The 17,427-nt window shown below is 40.5% G+C and overlaps 1 protein-coding gene across 1 annotated transcript in view; it reads right to left on the bottom strand.

Moving 5' to 3' along the window:
• Positions 1–17,427, bottom strand: part of JARID2 (jumonji and AT-rich interaction domain containing 2) — a 298,892-nt gene that overhangs the window by 34,328 nt on the left and 247,137 nt on the right. Inside the window, exons 6-7 of the mRNA XM_075921199.1 lie at positions 12,916–13,145; positions 3,956–5,039 (exon numbers count right to left, since the gene is read on the bottom strand). Of these exons, the coding sequence (XP_075777314.1) occupies positions 3,956–5,039; positions 12,916–13,145 (1,314 nt within the window). The remainder of the gene's footprint in view (positions 1–3,955; positions 5,040–12,915; positions 13,146–17,427) is intronic.

Below are 17,427 nucleotides of genomic sequence, written 5' to 3'. Positions count from 1 at the left end.
ACATTACACTCTGAAAAACTTTAGTCAAAAAAAAAATGAAGACTATACAAACTTAAATGGCAGCATAAAGAGTCAAATTAATGATAAACTTTCAATTCAAAAATAAAAAAAATGTTTAAAGAAAATCTCAGTATCATGCTTAGTCAAAGGCCAGAATTAATTATCAACAGAAAAGGTAAACAAACTGACCAAAAACTGCTTATAAATAGGGAGGACACTGCTATAGGGAAAAAGCCCCACAACACTATTGTCATCAGCACTGTTCCAAAGTCACCCTTATCTCTTCTTTCCATCCTAAGAAAGTCATGGAAACATTAAAGATTAGAAGTTTCTTAATGTTAATTTAATACAGCTTGGAAATAGTACAGCATCTGAGAAATGGCAGGTGGCTGGATGTGTACATCCCCTGCAAATAAATCATACTGTCTTGCAGTATTTCATAGCCACTTTCAGATTTCTGATCTCCTCCATTCTCTTCCTTTAGAGTCTTCCCCCCACTGCAAAACTTCAGCACCTTCTACTGAGGCAAACTCAGTAATGAGGCTCAGATACCTGGAGGCACATGGAAAGTTTGTGCAATTTTTCAACAATGCTGCAATTTTGGGGAGAGTCCCTTATTAAAATGTGAATAGTGCATCACTGGTTAGAAGATAAAAATGCCTCTCCCTAGACTGCAGAAGAGTTTGTACTGGTGCTGAAACAACAGGTAACAATTTTCCAAGTGTTTCACAAATGCCCTAGGGTAGGTCAAAGTGCAGAAAAAGTCTGTCCTATATAGCAATCATTCTTAGTTGAAATAGTACAACTTCCAGCCCAGAGGACAGGGATGGTGAGAGCAGCACAACAGGAGAAAGGAAACAAATCTGAGAGGTAGCTTAAGTTTTGCTACCTTTAATGTTTCATATAAAACAGCACTCCAGCAATACACAGCTTTTTTACTCATGCACACAGCTGACAAACAAATGGAAGGTATGTGGTCTGCATGAGTAACAACCCTCCAACTCTGAAAGACTGTTAATGGCTCAGTTTCGTATTAAATAGTTTTGTAATACAACAAATATCTGCATGCTCAGTTTAAATCACCAATCTCAAAACATTTTATCACACACTTAAAATTGTTAATGTTCTCGAGCATAAGATGGAAGTTACTTTGGAATGTCAGAGCTCAAGTTCCTTCACCCAGTAAGTATGCTATATTACAGCTGGTGCTCCAGAACACCTGCCCTCATTAGAGAGTGTTAAATGGTTTCAATTACAACCCCATTTCATATGGGTCATAACTTTCTGAAGCTCTCATTTTAGGGTGAAACTTTCAAAGGTTGGTCTCTGCCTGCCGGTTAATATATATTTTAAATGTTATGAAAAAATGTTAACCCTTTATTCTTTTAAAAAAGGGATCAAAGCAAATGGCTGACAATGTGACAGTGTTGGGATTATTTGAAAATTGCACACTGAGCAAATTTTGTGGAAAAAAATCTTCAGGTTAGCATTTAAGGCTAAATCCTGGCCCCACTGAAGTCAACAGCAACACTCATAATGAATGATCTCCAGTGGAAATGGGATTTGATCCTGAGAGCAGGATGCACGTGTGTCACTTGTTAGCTCAAAGAATGTAAAGTCTCTAATCCATGCACTAGGATTTAAGATTCATCTTCCCCTCAACTCTGTTTTAATTTTAAACTTAACATACATAATCTTTACCCATTTAATTTCCTAAGAGTAACAATCTTAAAGCTGAGACCAGGTACACAAAAACCAGAAAATGTCATAAAAAGTTAACATTGTATCAGCAGATTATTAACTCTGCCATATTGCACATATGTATGATCTTCCTCTTTCCCTTGACAATGTAAACATGAATATAATACTTCTACTTAACATACAGCTATCGGAAATACCAAAAAGTCAATTTAATGCTGCTAGAGAAATCTTACCTTTTGGAATTCCCTTAACTTTTGGGTACAGGTTGGACCTCTCTAATCCAGCATTCTCTTTCTTGTCTGGCAACATCCGTGGTCCAGAATGATTTTAGTTAGCTGAATGTGTTCACTTATCCTGGGTGTGGCCAATTTTTCAATGGCCCTATAAAGTTTGTTTATAGCCACTAGTCTTGTCTCTCAGTGTTCTTGCTTTTATTGAGTTCTAATTTACTCCTAAATGTCTTCTAAAGAGCTCAGTAAGAAGCAGAAGTGTTGGTAATGCTATTAGTGAATACTGACCTCAAGTAGTTTGGCAAATTCTCTGGTTCAGCAGCAGCCAGGTCTTGAGGGTGCTGAACTAGAGAGGTTCAACCTGTATTTGATCTCACAAATTAAGTTGTACAGCAGCTTGATTTTTCTTCAGGCAGTATACTTCAGAATACTAATCATTATTCTTTTTCTGAAATCCTGTTGGTATATTGTATTGCACGTTGCAGAAGAGCTCATTTAATTATGGAGTTTGCAACACCTGTGAATCCATTGTTTTCTTACATTTTCAAGTATTTATGTTGTGAAAACTGAAATAAAAGTTTTAATGTAGAAAGTATGTTGTGCACACTTTTGATTAACATAAGATTGGCTATCCTGGGTCAGAGCAAAGGTCCATTTAGCCTAGTATCCTGTCTTCGGACAATGGCCAATACCAGATGCACCAAAGGGAGTGAACAGAATAGGTAATCATCAAGTGATCCCTCTCCTGTCATCCATTTCCAGCCTCTAACAAACAGAGGCTAGGGATACCATTCCTACCTATCCTGGCTAATAAATATGGATGGACCTAACCTCCATGAATTTATCTATTTCTCTTTGAACCCTATTAAAGTCCTGATCTTCACAGCATCCTGTGGCAAGGATTTCCACAGGCTAAGTGTGCACTGCGTGAAGAAAAACTTTCTTTTGTTTGTTTAAAACCTGCTACCTATTAATTTCATTTGATAACCCCTAGTTATTATGTTATAGAAACAATAACTTTTCCTTATTCACTCTCTCCATACCGGTCATGATTTTATAGACCTCTATCATAGCCCCCTTTAGACTGAAAGAAAGGAGCCTCAAATTGTAATGTTAAAGATCTCTAAATTTTAACTTGGTTAGTATTTCCTAAAAAAGTGTTGAATAAACCTTTGAAGCCATCAAGATACATTTATTATTTTCTAGTATTCTTAGATAATTTTCCTAATGATTAAAATGTTTCTCTTAACTAGTATGTATGTTCTTTACAAACCACTGTCTCATTTCTATTACTTGTGTCATATCTGACAACAGATCATAAACCAAGAATTCTTTTAAATAACCGACTCTCACTCAGGCATTAGCCATGGCAGCTACCTGCTGGGAGAAATAATGAAACTACTATTTTGCAATGAACCACATTTTACTGCCTATTCTTGACACTTAATGGTTGTTAAATGTCTGCAGGTTACTAGAAAATTGTGATCTTAAGTGTCTGGTGATCCAAACAGAAGACCTTTTTTGTTTGGCTGGTTGATTTTTTGTTTTGTTTTGCTTAAACCCTTTTGAAAGAAGGAATCCTGGAGATGGGAAAAGAAAGATTCATTTACTAGTTTAGCAGCACTACATAAATTGTAACAGAATATCTCTTTTGAAAACCCCTAAAAGCTTCCAGTGTAACGTTAGACCAAGAATCATAATATTTATATTTATTATTTTACAAGTAAGTGGGAGGGAAAGCAGATGGGATCTTGAAATTTGAGTACAGAGCTCTATGTAGCCTTTTGCCTTAGGTAAAAATCAAAGAAGAATCAGGCAGAATTGATGTACTTAAGTGAATCAGCATGGAGAAGCCTGCACTGCACCCACCTGCCTGGCACCTGGTCAATGCATAAACAGAGGACAATCCAGCATCCTGCAGTTTCACAGGGATACAATTAATCACAACATCAAAGGAAGTACAACGCTTACTGCACAATGCTTACAAACTGAAGCAAAAGACCAACAGGAACCATAGCCCTTACCGATGAGAGGGAGCTCCTCCATGGTAATGCCCTGAGATTTGAGGTGCTTCTTGATGCAGGCCAGTCGCTGTACGTTGGGTCCCCAGCGCCTGCTGAGCTTGTGTATGTGCTGAATCTGTGTCACAAACCGCATTTCATCATTCAGCTTGCACTCAGGCCTCCAGTCTGCAGGAGGGATCACCCTACACATCCCATACTTCTCTACCTGAGCTCGGACTGACTCAATGTATATCAATGGGTCATGGAACTCCTTCGCGGAGGGCCGAAGGATGGGAATCTCATCCATCATTGCCCACCCAGACTTGCTGCTGCTGCTGCTGTTGTTGCTGCTGCTGCTGCTACTACTACTACTGCTACTACTATTACAACTACTACTACCCTTTTCGTGCTTTCCTGTTGAGTCATGTGGCTTGTGCAAGGACTCTGTTTGAGAGGTAGAATGATTTTCACAGGAGGCATTTTCAGTTTTGCCGTGTGCTTGTTTCCCTGGCGTATTCTTTCCAGCAGTGGCTCTTTTCGGCCTATTTCTTTCCAGAATCTTCTCTGGCACTTCCTTTTTCACATGTCCATTCAGCAAAGGCTTTTCCACAGCTGCCTTTTTGCTTGCACCTTCCGTCAAGCTGACCGCCCCTTTCATTTTCTTGGTGGGTGACTGTGTTTTGTCTATATGATTAGTCTCTTCCAGCCTCCTCTTAGAATTGCGCAGCCCCTCCCTTAACTGTCTCCCCACCTCCTTAGTGCATGCCTTTTGGTTCAACTTGCCATTGACCTTGACACCATTAACAGCAATATTGTTAGACTTGGACGCTCCAAGGGATAGCACCTGTTTGCGGGTTTTTGCATTGCTACTTTCTGTTTTCCCTGAGATTGTATGGTTAACAGGTGAACTGGGTTTGTGGTGATTTAGTTTGGTTTCCTTAACCAGTTCTTTCTTGGCTTTGGTGTATGTGACGGTTCCCTTTGTCACTGTTGCAGTGTACTTCACAGTTTTGGATGGTGAAGGTCTGACTTCTCTCATCTTTTTGGCACTGGCTGCATTTGCACCTGGAGATGACATTCGAGTGATTCCGTTGACCTTAGAAACCTGGGAAGCCGGAAGTGTTGTAGAGGAAGCAGAAGGAAGAAAATAGAAAACAGAAAAAGTAAATTAATAAAAGTTTTTGAATAGAGACACACACAAAGAACCAAATCATGCAGTCCTGACTCCTAAGCAAGGCTGCAGGATATGGTCCCCTGAGGGCAATCTCCATATCATGGGTTTCACCCAAAGAGCAGGATCTGGACACTTTTTAAAATAAAGCCAGAACTGAAAACAAATAGTCAAGTCTGCTCTCATGGAGTATAAGACAGGTGCCTTTGCCCTAAGGAGAGGGTCACCCAGCTCATGCAGCTCTAGTTAAGAACGTTACTCCATTTCTTATCTACCCTCAAGTCCCTGACAGCATCATGAAGACAGATGCTTGAGTTTGTAACAAAAAAAGAATTAACCACTGTATTGTATCTACTATACCTAGTGAGACGGACATGGCTGATTAATCTCACTGGAAGGTGCACAGAATACCCACCCAACTCCCCTCTTCACTGACCTGAGATTTATAAATCTACAAATCTCATATTTATTGTCTATCTATGTATCTGAAACCCTTTATATACCCGACAGTTCAGGATGGCCATGAAGGATCCAGTCTACCATGTATACTGAGTTCTTGGAGGCACTCTATTAAAATTGTTGATACAGATTACAAGTTTGTACAGTAGTTCTGAGATGCAAAGATACTTTTTTTGAGTTTTATATCTGGGCAGTTTTACTTCTATACAGGATATTTAATTGCATCATATTATCCAACTCAAGTGCTTTAAGTTGTGCATTTACACCCAGTTAGGAAATTAAAAATAACAGCTTAAACAGCAGCAATCATTGGCTTCTAATGGGAAAAAAAAACCCTTTTCCAAAGTACCCATACTCCAGAAAAAAATGAGGTGTACAGTTCTTTCAAAAAAGGGGTTTTTCCCCCCCGAAAGAACCCCTTCTAGACTGCGGTCTCTTTTTCGAAAAACCCTTTTTGAAAAAGCACTCTCGCGCAATTATGCAAATGAAGCATGAGATTTGTAAATCTGCTCTTCATTTGCGTTTTCAATAGGGCTCATTTATATTCCTCTTTTGGAAGAGGAATGTAGATTAGACATAGCCTATCGTGTACTTCTTCCAAGGATTTCTAAACTATTTTTAAATATTTAAACTTTATAATTCTTCTGTAATAAAGACAAGTACTATCTCTACTTGACTACTGAATATACAGAGACACAGAAAGCTTCCAGTATGCCGGACTATCAGAAGGGGGGGAGCTAGGAGGGGTCTGGAGTGGGGTGGGAGGGGATGGCACCGCAGACCCCTCATAGCCCCCCCCCCCCTTACGATAGTCTGGCTCTGCCCCAGGCGTCCCTGATTCAGCTGCTGCTGGTCAGTTTCAGCAGCAGCTGAATCGGGGATGCCTACAATAGAGCAGCTGGGGTGCTGCTGGGTTGGTCCCGCAGCGCCAAGGGGCGGCGCTACGGCACCAACCCAGCAGCACTCCAGCTGCTCTTGGGGACGCCTGGGACAGAGCAGCTGGGGTACTGCCCGGTTGGTCCCGTAGGGCTGCCCCTGGGGGCTGCGGGACCAACCCCGCAGCACCCCAGCTGCTCTGCCCCAGGCGTCTGGATTCAGCCTGCTGGTGAAACTGACGCTGCCCCGGGCTTCCTGGAATCAGCCGCTGATCTGTTTCAGCAGCGGCTGAATCGGGGACCCCGGGGCAGCTCTGCCCCGGGCTTCCTGGAATCAGCCGCTGATCTGTTTCAGCAGCGGCTGAATCGGGGACCCCGGGGCAGAGCAGCTGGGGTCCTGCCGGATTGGTCCCACAGCACCGTCCTTTGGCGCTGGGACCAACCCGGCAGCACCCCAGCTGCTCTGCTCCTGGCTTCCCCGATTCAGCTGCTGGTCAGTTTCAGCAGCAGCTAAATGGGGGAAGCCTGTCCAGCTGCCCCAGCACTTCTGGGTTCCTGATGGTGCCGGACCATCAGGAGTCCCGGAGCATTGGATGCCGGACTAATGGAGTTTTACTGTACGTGCGCGCACTCACACTCACACTCACACTCCACAGTTTCCCTACTGTTCTCCAGAGTCTGGAGCTGGAATGGTGCCCTTTTAAAACCTGCCGGCATTCTCCTCTTCACATGGCCCCAGCAATTAGAGAAACCAAACACCAGCCTCTTCTATGGAAAACCCACTTACCTAATGGTTTCAGGCTTCTCTGTGAGCATTCTACATAAATGGGGGTTTATACTATGTATAAAAACTAACCCCTTACAATTAAACATGCATTTGCAAGCCTGCCCTGTGACCTGGGAAGTGCTGAAAGTGAATCCTGGGTACAATTCTTTTCTCACTCTCTGGAGCAGCTGTGGCTGGGAGAGCTTCCAAGGCACCCCTTATGGTCAGGATGTACCTCGAGTGTCTCTTTTAGCTTTATAAACAGTAGCATCTCCAAAGAAAATCCTAGGCAATCATTTAGGAGGGCAGCCGAGACATGTAGTCTCAGAAAAACATATGGAAGGAGAATGGACGGGCCCTGACAACTTTGATAAGCCATCCCCCTTCCCTGGGGTACAAAAACCTTGAACCCCTTTATGAGTTTTAGGCCAGAATTAAAACTACCAAGATATAAATCCCTGGAAATTTGTGTTTACCATGAAAACTGAAATGTTCTGTAACCAGTTAGTGCCATTATAATACCTCAGCATAGCAAAAGCATAGATCTGTCAGAGCCAGCTATGAAGCTGAGGAGATTCATACACCTAATGCTATCTAACCTTCCACCTTACATCTGTGCACAACACTTTAAATCCCGCTTCACCCAACAAAGTTATTTCAAAGAGGATTCAGGCTGCTTTTAATATTATACCAGTGTCTTCTACATTTGAAAATGCATATATCTTCTAGATTCCCCAGCACTAAGCCAACCCTATGAAACTAAAGAGAACTTCCTCTAAACTGTCACCTTTTTACATTAGCTACAATTTTATGGTTCTGAGATGCTTCATTTACTCTTTTGTCCTCCCTCCCAAGAAGCTCACAGCTCCCTCCCGTGTGAAGAAAAGCCATGCACTGTGTGTATGTACATACAGAAATATTTATGGACCAGAACAGACCACACTTTAAACTGTATTAGGCTGCAACAAGCTTCTTTCAAGTGGGAACACATGGAACAAAGAACGTGGTCATGGTCATCAACAGAGTGTTTGGTGGATTCAGGATTTCACACAGGCAGATGTGAAATTCTGTCCAGCTAGCACCCACCTAAACTTCCTTTGCCTGTATTTGTCTCTCAGGATCCAACAGATGATTGGTACCAAAGAAAACAAAATAATTGTGGTAGGCATTTTCTTACCTTTCTACAGGTGATATGTCTCCCCCCAATAACCGCCAAATCAAAAATACACACACTGAGAGTCAGCCTAATAAATTGACCGCGCTCCCAGCTGCTCAGGTTCACCATATGAGGTCTAGTGACACAGCTCCGTCCCGAGGCAGTGCTTACACTGAGCACATAAGAAAGAAGTCAATTTAATTCAGATAGTAACAAAGTGATTGACATTAGCCTTCATCACTCGTTAAAAGTTTTGTGCTTACAGTGAAACCAGGCATACCAATATACTTGTCTCTAGTTTTCAGCTACCTTCTAAGTTTTATTTGAGATCGATATAATTATTCCTCACACCATTCTTGTTCACAGTACTGACAAAGAACTCTCCTACCACATGAAATTTTGTTAGCTCTTTTAATGTTTAACTGTACAGGGCCATCACACAGTCTTGCAGCAATATCATTTAGTTATCAGAGGAGCCATCAATGGATGCAGAATCCTTCAGGATTCCACAGGGCCTCTCTTAAAAAAAATAAATAAAAGAGCAAAGAGTGTAAGTATTCCTTCAAGACTGTTTGTTAGATTTCCATTAATATTTTTTTCACACACACACACACACAAAAAAGTGTTAGAATCTCCCTCACACCCACACTCTCTTAAAAAAAGCTTATTATAATCTCTCGCTCTCTCACACACACACACACACACACACACACACACACTCTTAAAAAAGCTTATTAGAAAAAATTTTAATTGTGTGAATTCCATAACATGTCAAGCTTTATTATTTGTTTATGCATTTATTGCCACTGGCAGAGTTGAAGTCTTGCTGAGCTAACTTACCCTATTAGACCAACAGAGGGCCCTATTAAACTACATGTCTTCTCCCCACAATTTCTTTTGAGTTGGGGGAGGAGGAGGAGGTTGGGGGAAGACAACAAGGCAGTGAGAGTTCAACTGAACATCAGAGAAAGAGAGAGAGAGAGAAAGAGAAACATCTGTGTGCCTATAATGCTCTCTACCTTTGTTTCTTAGAGGACAACTAACCCTATCACAAACCTCCGCTGTCACCACCAGCAAAACCATGCTGAAAATAGAATGGCCCTGTAACTGGCACCTAATGAACTAACTCTCCTCTCTTTTTTTTTTTTTTTTTTTTTTTTGGCAAAACACTAAAGAATTCAACCAAGATTCATCAGAAGCAGAAATTTAATGCTGTCCCTGCTAACTGGCAAGGTCAATGTTTTGCAAGAGGCCCAATCACTGTATATGCTATACAGAATAACCAGCTCTATTACAATAGCTCACTTAGGGTACGTCTAGACTACATGCCTCTGGTGACAGAGGCATGTAGATTAGGGTACCGGACATAGTAAAATGAAGCGGCGATTTAAATAATCGCCGCTTCATTTAAATTTACATGGCTGCCGCGCTGAGCCGACAAACAGCTGATCAGCTGTTTGTCGGCTCAGCGCGATAGTCTGGACGCTCCCCTGCTGACATAAAAGGTATTTGTCGACCACCCTGGTATGCCTACCCTGGGTGGTCGACAAATATCTTTGATGTCGGCAGGGGAGCGTCCAGACTATCGCGCTGAGCCGACAAACAGCTGATCAGCTCTTTGTTTGTCGGCTCAGCGCGGCAGCCATGTAAATTTAAATGAAGCGGCGATTATTTAAATCGCCGCTTCATTTTCCTATGTCCGGTACCCTAATCTACATGCCTCTGTCACCAGAGGCATGTAGTCTAGACGTACCCAAAGTAACAGTTAAGTTGCCAACATTCATAAAAACAGGGAGCCAAGTGTTTTCTAATTTTAGGATGTGGAATGAAAATTAAGGTTTTTTTTATTTATTTAATTTTAAACTCACAAAAACCCCTCAACTTTGAGCCACTTGTGTTTTCTTGAATTTTAATGTAATCACTATATTTGAGGCAGTTTACATTATGTTTGCATAGCACTATGAACATTGGAGGAATAAATTATTTTTAGCATGTGTGTCTTCCTTATTTAGCATGACAAAGTGTCATTTATTTTGAATGCATACAACTACTCAATTCAAATAAAAATATACTGAATACTGGAGGAAGTTATTTCTCATAGTAGTATAGGACACATTTGTATTTCACTTTTTACTGTCTGTGTACATTGTGTGCTGTTTGGCAATCTCAGAATCAGAGTTACTTTCCTCAGTAATAATAGTGTACTTTAGGAATGACACTGATGCTACTGTTAATTTTGTTTTATACTGCAGTTTAAAGTATTTCACCATTATCTATGTCAAAATCCCTATTGTGGTTAAAATCATATTGGGTCAATCATATTGGGCTCAAACTCTGCACTATAAAAATCTGATTTTAGTTACAATTATTGTGGTTCAAAACAAATGCTATTCATATAATATAAAAAGTTTACTATAATGAAATTAAAGAATACGAATTAGATGTTTGTACTGTACAAAGATTAAATAGTATGTCAGTATGCATCTGGTTCGTATTGCTATTATCAAGTTTTGATAATAAGTGTAAATATGCGAAGTGTTCATTCAGAACAAGTAAAAATCAAACCTTAAAAATAGAAATATGTATCATATGCAGGACATTGAGAGCAACTTGTAGCTTTTATTACTTGTATATAGCATTAGATATTCATAATGCTAGCAGAAAGATAACGACTAAGCCTGCCCCCAAAGAATTTATTAGCTAAATTAATGTAAAAATAAGAGACCATGGCAGCAGAGACGTGGTGTATGTGTGTAGGGAGGGCGGTATGAGTAGGAAGAGGAGGGAAACACAAAATGATCATACAACTGGTTTGCAGCCTAGCTCAAATATCTAAAGGGTTACAAAGGCAGATGGAGTCATAGACACACAATTTATGCCTCAAAGCAATAAGCTTTGAAAGGAACATAGGTGTCTGAGTACAGAGAGGTAATAGATAGCTACACGGAAGAAGGCAAAGGAAGAAGAGGGCATTCAGTCAAGAAGCACTTGATGAGCAAAAACATGTAAGGGGAGGAGGGGAGGAACAGGAGCAGAGCTAGAAGGGACATACATTGTGAAGAGCCTCGAAAGCAATAATGGGGAATCTGAATTTGATTCAGGAGGCAATAGGGAACTGGTTGAGCTATTTTAAGAGGCACTGGAACATAGCATTTCGCCAAGAAGGTATTTTCTTGGCACAGATACCAGAAACAATAGAAGGCAAAACACTAATAGCCCAATCTAGCAGGTGCCCATCCAAGGTCTCAGGGCCATGCAAGACCCAGATTGTAGCTCTACAGGAGACCAGTCTAACCAGCGGAATAAACCTGGAAACACCAACAAACATACTTTGTCCCTGAAATGGGGAACCCATAGAGAAAAAAGAAACTAAGCCGTAGGAGCTGCAAATTCTTTGTGCTTCACAACTCTCAGCCCATGCTCTACCTTCAGCAGTCCTTAAGACTAGGAACGTAAAATCCCATTTAATGGGTTAACCAGTTAAACATATTGTTTAACCAGTTAACTGATTAAAAGGGGTGGCAGGCGCCACTCGGAACAGGTCTCCTTCCCCCACCGTTCCCCCCCCCCCCCCACAGGCAGGGGCAACACTGACTGGCCAGGGTGCTCCATAGGCAGGGACTGCTCTAGGTGGGCCAGAACTACCTATGTCGGCAGTGGGGCCCCCGCTCCAACCTCCCAAGTTCCAGCCCTCACCAGTTAACTTTAACCAGTAAACCTCACCTGTTAGAGGCGAAGCTTTTTCTGGTTAACCGGTTAAACATTCACATCCCTATTTAAGACTAGACTGATTTACATGCAGCAACCAATGGGAGGATTCAAAAGGGCACTGAGCCAGGTTTTGAAATGACATTACTTGAAAATTGCTGTTTTAGGGTCTCCTCTCCAACTGCCAAAAATGAATGCTAGTCAATGACAAGTGACAACTACCAGGCCACTGGTCCTTTAAAACGTCTCCAGCGTGAAAGCCAGGAAGCCTGCTGCCATAGGAAGAGCATGGTCGTACCACTATTGTGCATAGGGACAGTCTGGAATGTCATATTTGGATGGAGGAAAGGGGGAGATAATTTTCCAAGAGCTCCAAGGAATCTACCAGATTCTTGAGTTTCTACTGGCCAGTAAACTCAATGAAAACACACAAACTTCCCTACAATGTCGAAGACTCCCAAACATAACCTGAAAGGGCCATCTGTAGAAAGAAGATCATGCGTCTATGATCAGCCAACCTTGGCAATATCAACAGAGAGGCCAAAAGGGTGCAAGTTTTCATAAAACTAAATGTGAATTTCTGCATGTTGCAACTTTACCCTTGTGCGATCCAAAGCTGTAGTAATAACGTGTACTACATTGTAATGGGGGGGAGGTCTGTCCTTTTATATAATGTTTTTTTTCCCCTCTCTCTCACTTATCTCTCTCTCTCAAAGTCAACTCTCTGCTTTCTTCATATCACACATTAAAGATTCCAAAAGTTAACTCAGTGGGGAGGGAGCATAATCGGTTTAGCACTTTGAGCACACGCCTTGTGTGTGCCCAAACGAGAGTACAACACATTACCTGTTTCCTTAAGTCCTGAGCCGATTTATGAAGAGTGTGGTGGTTGTTAGCAGTAAGCCCTTTCGTTGAGGAGCCAGTATTTGTAGTATGATGGTGATTAGCAGCAGCCTGGTCTTTTCGGCTCTCAGCCCTGTGTTCATTGTTCCTTTCCTTTCCTGGTGTGGTCTCTTTGTTTCTGTGTTTCTGGGTAGGCTCTTTCTCCTTCGACGATTTGCTGGACCCGCTGAAGACTGGGAATTGAGAAGGGCAAGCAGGGGAGAGATGGGTTGGGTGCGAGAAAGAAAAACCCAAAATATATTTAAAACTAGCTTCTTCATTGAAAAAGATTACACAAAATGCAAGCTACTGTCAGCACTTGGTGTTTAGTAGGTACCTCATTATATACAAATCAGCATAAAGAGAAATAGAAACACTAGCAGGACTGTCAGGTTACATTTTGTCTACCTATCAAAACAGACTTCCTGGAAACAGCTAGAATCTTAGAGATTACCAAAACAAAGAGAGTTTAACATTTAAATTAACGTCCCTTAGGTATATTCCTGTTTTCATTGTTTGAATAAATACAGACCCACCAATTTCATGTTTGTTTAAAGTAAATTTCTAATCTGTTTTCTGGAGTTCCGCTGTTGGGGAGACAAGCAAGAGAATAGCGCTGGTTTAAAAAGAACCGTTTCCACCGCAATTTTTAAAAATTGTGGGAGGGTTTCTTTGGAGAACATTCTAGTAACAAAAACAACAAAAATAACCTGTTAACCCAAATGGGTTCAACAACTTTCTTTTAATGTGTTTTCTTAAAGCAATCATATGCTGCAAATAGAAAAAGATGCCTTAAGAAAGAAAAAAAATACTATTGACTAGGGATGTTAAGGGGCAATCAGTTAACCAATTACCTAATAAGTATCACCCACCATGGGGCTGGCAGAGCCGGCTGCCCCACGAGGGGCCAGGAGCCGGCATCCCTGTGGACTAGGAACTTGTTCCAGGCAGGCTGGAGCAGTTCCCCACCCGGGATCTTGTTTAATTGGTTAACCAGTCTAACCTAATGCTTAATCGGTTAACTGATTAAACAGGATTTTACCTCCCTACTATTGACACGAGAAAATGAATTACTTCGCAAAGATGTTATTTTGAATTTGGTTTATAACACACTCTAGGTATACATCCATAACTACTAGGAGTGATGCCTGTTTGAAAAACTTGTCTAGGTGAATTAAATGAAATGCTTCTACTCTGTTAACATGGCACACATGCTTGCCATGCTTTCTGTTAGATCCAGCACGGTCTGGATGCTCTCTTTCGAAAAAGCCCTGTTTGCATTACATAGCGCCTTTTTTCGAAAGAGCACTTTTGAAAAAAGGCAGTCTTCCTCATAAAATGAGGTTTACCAAAATAAAAAAAAATGCCGCATTCTTTCAATTTAATTTCGAAAGAACACGGCGGAAGTCTAGATGCAGGGGAAGTTTTTTCAAAAAAAAGGCCACTTTTTTCAAAAATAACCTTGTAGATCAGACACACCCCTAGAGACTGCCTCAATGCTGACTGCTCGCTCTCCCCTCTTCTACGCCCCCTCCCAGCATTTGTTCAAAACATCAAGCATGGAGTGGTTATTTGGATTATTTATCAAGTTGAGTTGTGCGGTAATGGTGAAGAAGATGACTGTAAAACTTTGAGATGAGTTGCGTAACTTTACTCTTACATCTCCTGCACCTCCCATTTCCTGGTGCACAGAGCAAGTGGAAGCTACTCTTATGCTAGAAAACCCTGAAAGGATGATCTCAGGATTAACAGCATTAGAGCGAGATGTACAAGGACTGAGATGAAATCTAGACTGCCACAAAATTACTGCAAGTTTTGTCCTGACTTTAATGGAGCCAAGATTTCACCCAATTTCTAATCCCAGTTCTGCCACAAACTTCCTGTATGACTTTGGGCAAATCCACTCGAGTCTGTACCTCAGTCTCCCTATTTGTTAAGTGGGAGTGATAATATATCGCTATGTCTTAAGAGGCATCAGAAGGATAAATTTATTTTTACTTGTAATGAAATACTAAGATCACACAGTCGGCACAATAAAAATGCTATGTTATTAACTGAGGATGAATGTGCAAAAATACTGTTTTTTAAAATAAGATGCACTATAGTTAAATGATGAGTGACACCTTTGTTAAAAACATATTTTATCACTGGATATAAGTGCATTTTTAGTCAGTGGGAAACTGGGTAATTGGGTTCACTGCATAAATAGATCTGCATGCACAGACCATAAGTCAGAGGATATATATTCTGGATCCAGTTGCCACTTTATATATATGTTTTTGCAGATATAAACAAAAACATAGCCAAAAAGTCAAATGCTATACGTATATATGTAACTGTGTGTGTGAGCAAGAGAGAAGGTATATTTTGTACTCAATGGCTCATTAATTTTAAGTGTCGTGGGAACCCTGCCAGTTTTACCCTTCTGAGTAATTATCTTTTGTCTTAATTTGTAAGATTCTTGAAAGTGGGAAAGGGAGAAGTAGAAGAGGAAAAATGTATTCAGTCTCACAGGAAAAGCTTAAACCCTGAAAACATAAAAGAAAGAGAGAGAAAACTAGATGCAAAGCAGTCCTAGTCACACCAGCCCTAATTAAAACAATAATTGGTATCAGCCTCTTTAAAGATCACTATTCATTACTTGGAACAACACTTAGAACTCATATTATGCCCATATATAAAACACTGCTATAATAATGAATACAAGAAAATACACGTATTTGTATACAAACCTCTCAGTTACATTGGGCTTTAACGCTACAGAAAATCAAACATTTACAGTAAACATAAAAATCCTGATTCTGATTTCATCTAATGAAAGTGAGAAGTAAATGCATTTAAAGTAATGCAGTTACACTAGTGTAAATTGGTGTAAGTGAAATAAGATTCAGGCCTGAAGACAAAAGGAAATGGTAAATGTCTCACCAGATGAGCAAAAAATTAAGGGAAAAATCAAAATGCCAAAGAGTCTTTGGCTAAAAGAAAGCAATACGCACTTGCCTATGGGAAAGAAAACTGAAATAAAACTAAGACTAAATCTGATTTAAAACAAACAGCTACTAATTCCTGTGGTTTGCTCATATGCAGTGAATTCCACTTCCCTTCATGCCTACTAGCACTTCAATACTTAAGCTATGACTGTTTAAGAAAGTAGGAAGGTCACACATTTATAGCTGATCTCAACAAAACTCGAATATACATGTTTGGTCATTATAGTGACAGTGTCTGCATTCTCAGAAATACTCTCATCAGCCCGCTAGTCAAATTTCTGCTTTTCGTATAGCAGTTTGCTTACTAAGGCTTTGCCTACACTGGCTGATGTTATAGGTACATAATTTCTTGGTCCATTCTGTGGGCTAGACAGCAGTTACAGTGGTTTATGCTGTAAGTTTCTTGCAACCAATTATGTACAGGTTGAACCTCTTTAGTCTGGCACCCTCAGGACGGGAGGTCAATATGGACTATTAGCATTATCAACACTTCCACTGCTTACTGGGCTCTCAGAAGACAGTTAGGGGTAAATTAGCGCTAAATAACAGTATAAAACACTGAGAGCCAGGACTGGTGGCTGTAAACAAACTTTATGGGACTGTGGGAAACTTGGTCACACCCATGATAAATGGACATCCAGTTAAATAAATCATGGATGTTGCCGGACCAGAGAATGCTGGACTATCAAGGTTCAACCGGTAGTTTAAAACTATGGGTAAACAAGTATGTATTGTGAGAGACGAGGAATATTATGGGTTTAAAATATTTTTGTTTTGCAAGCCTTCAAAGCTAAAATGCAGAGTTTTGTCCTATTCTGGCACCTATTGTAAGCAAGGTCTTTCACAGAGCAGTCAGTCCATATAAAACTAGCCCATGTGAAGTAATAAGTCTTTTACTCTAATTTCAGTTCCATTCTTTTTCGGTTTCAGGCTCCTCTACTCCGTTCCTCAGGTCAGGTATCTCAGCTACAGAAAATCCTCAAGAGTTCCAAAATGTGTTGTCTAATTTGTATTTAGGATATGCAAATTACTGCAGAATGGGTAATTTTCATGTTATCAATATTTTTGCAGAACAGTTACACATGCAAAAATATGTTTATTGCAACAATTACTGGTTTTATGATATTTCAACAAAAGGCTGCATATCACAGACATAATTGGCAACTTACTTTCTAGGCTAGCACCATGCCCTCTAAAATATTCTTGTTCTACATTGTAGCTGGGGACAGCAGATACGCTTTTGTGTTTTTTTCCTTGCCAAGACAAATCCAGTTTGATGTGACAGTTGTACCTCATGCATATATCCCAAAATATCAAACTCAATGCAAAATAAAACTGAGTAGCATAATTTGCTTCAATCATACATTCCAGATTCCCATGCAAACATTCAGAAACACTGATATGCATAAGTGATTCTACTTATGGCATAGCACACATGACCAATACACTGAAACGAAGAATAATAGCCACCCCCGAGCTCTCACAA

This window comes from Pelodiscus sinensis, chromosome 2 (assembly GCF_049634645.1).
Source record: "Pelodiscus sinensis isolate JC-2024 chromosome 2, ASM4963464v1, whole genome shotgun sequence".
NCBI classification, from domain to species: domain Eukaryota; kingdom Metazoa; phylum Chordata; order Testudines; family Trionychidae; genus Pelodiscus; species Pelodiscus sinensis.
The sequence above is the reverse complement of the archived record's forward strand: the minus strand, read 5'-3'. Positions and strand labels throughout refer to the sequence as shown.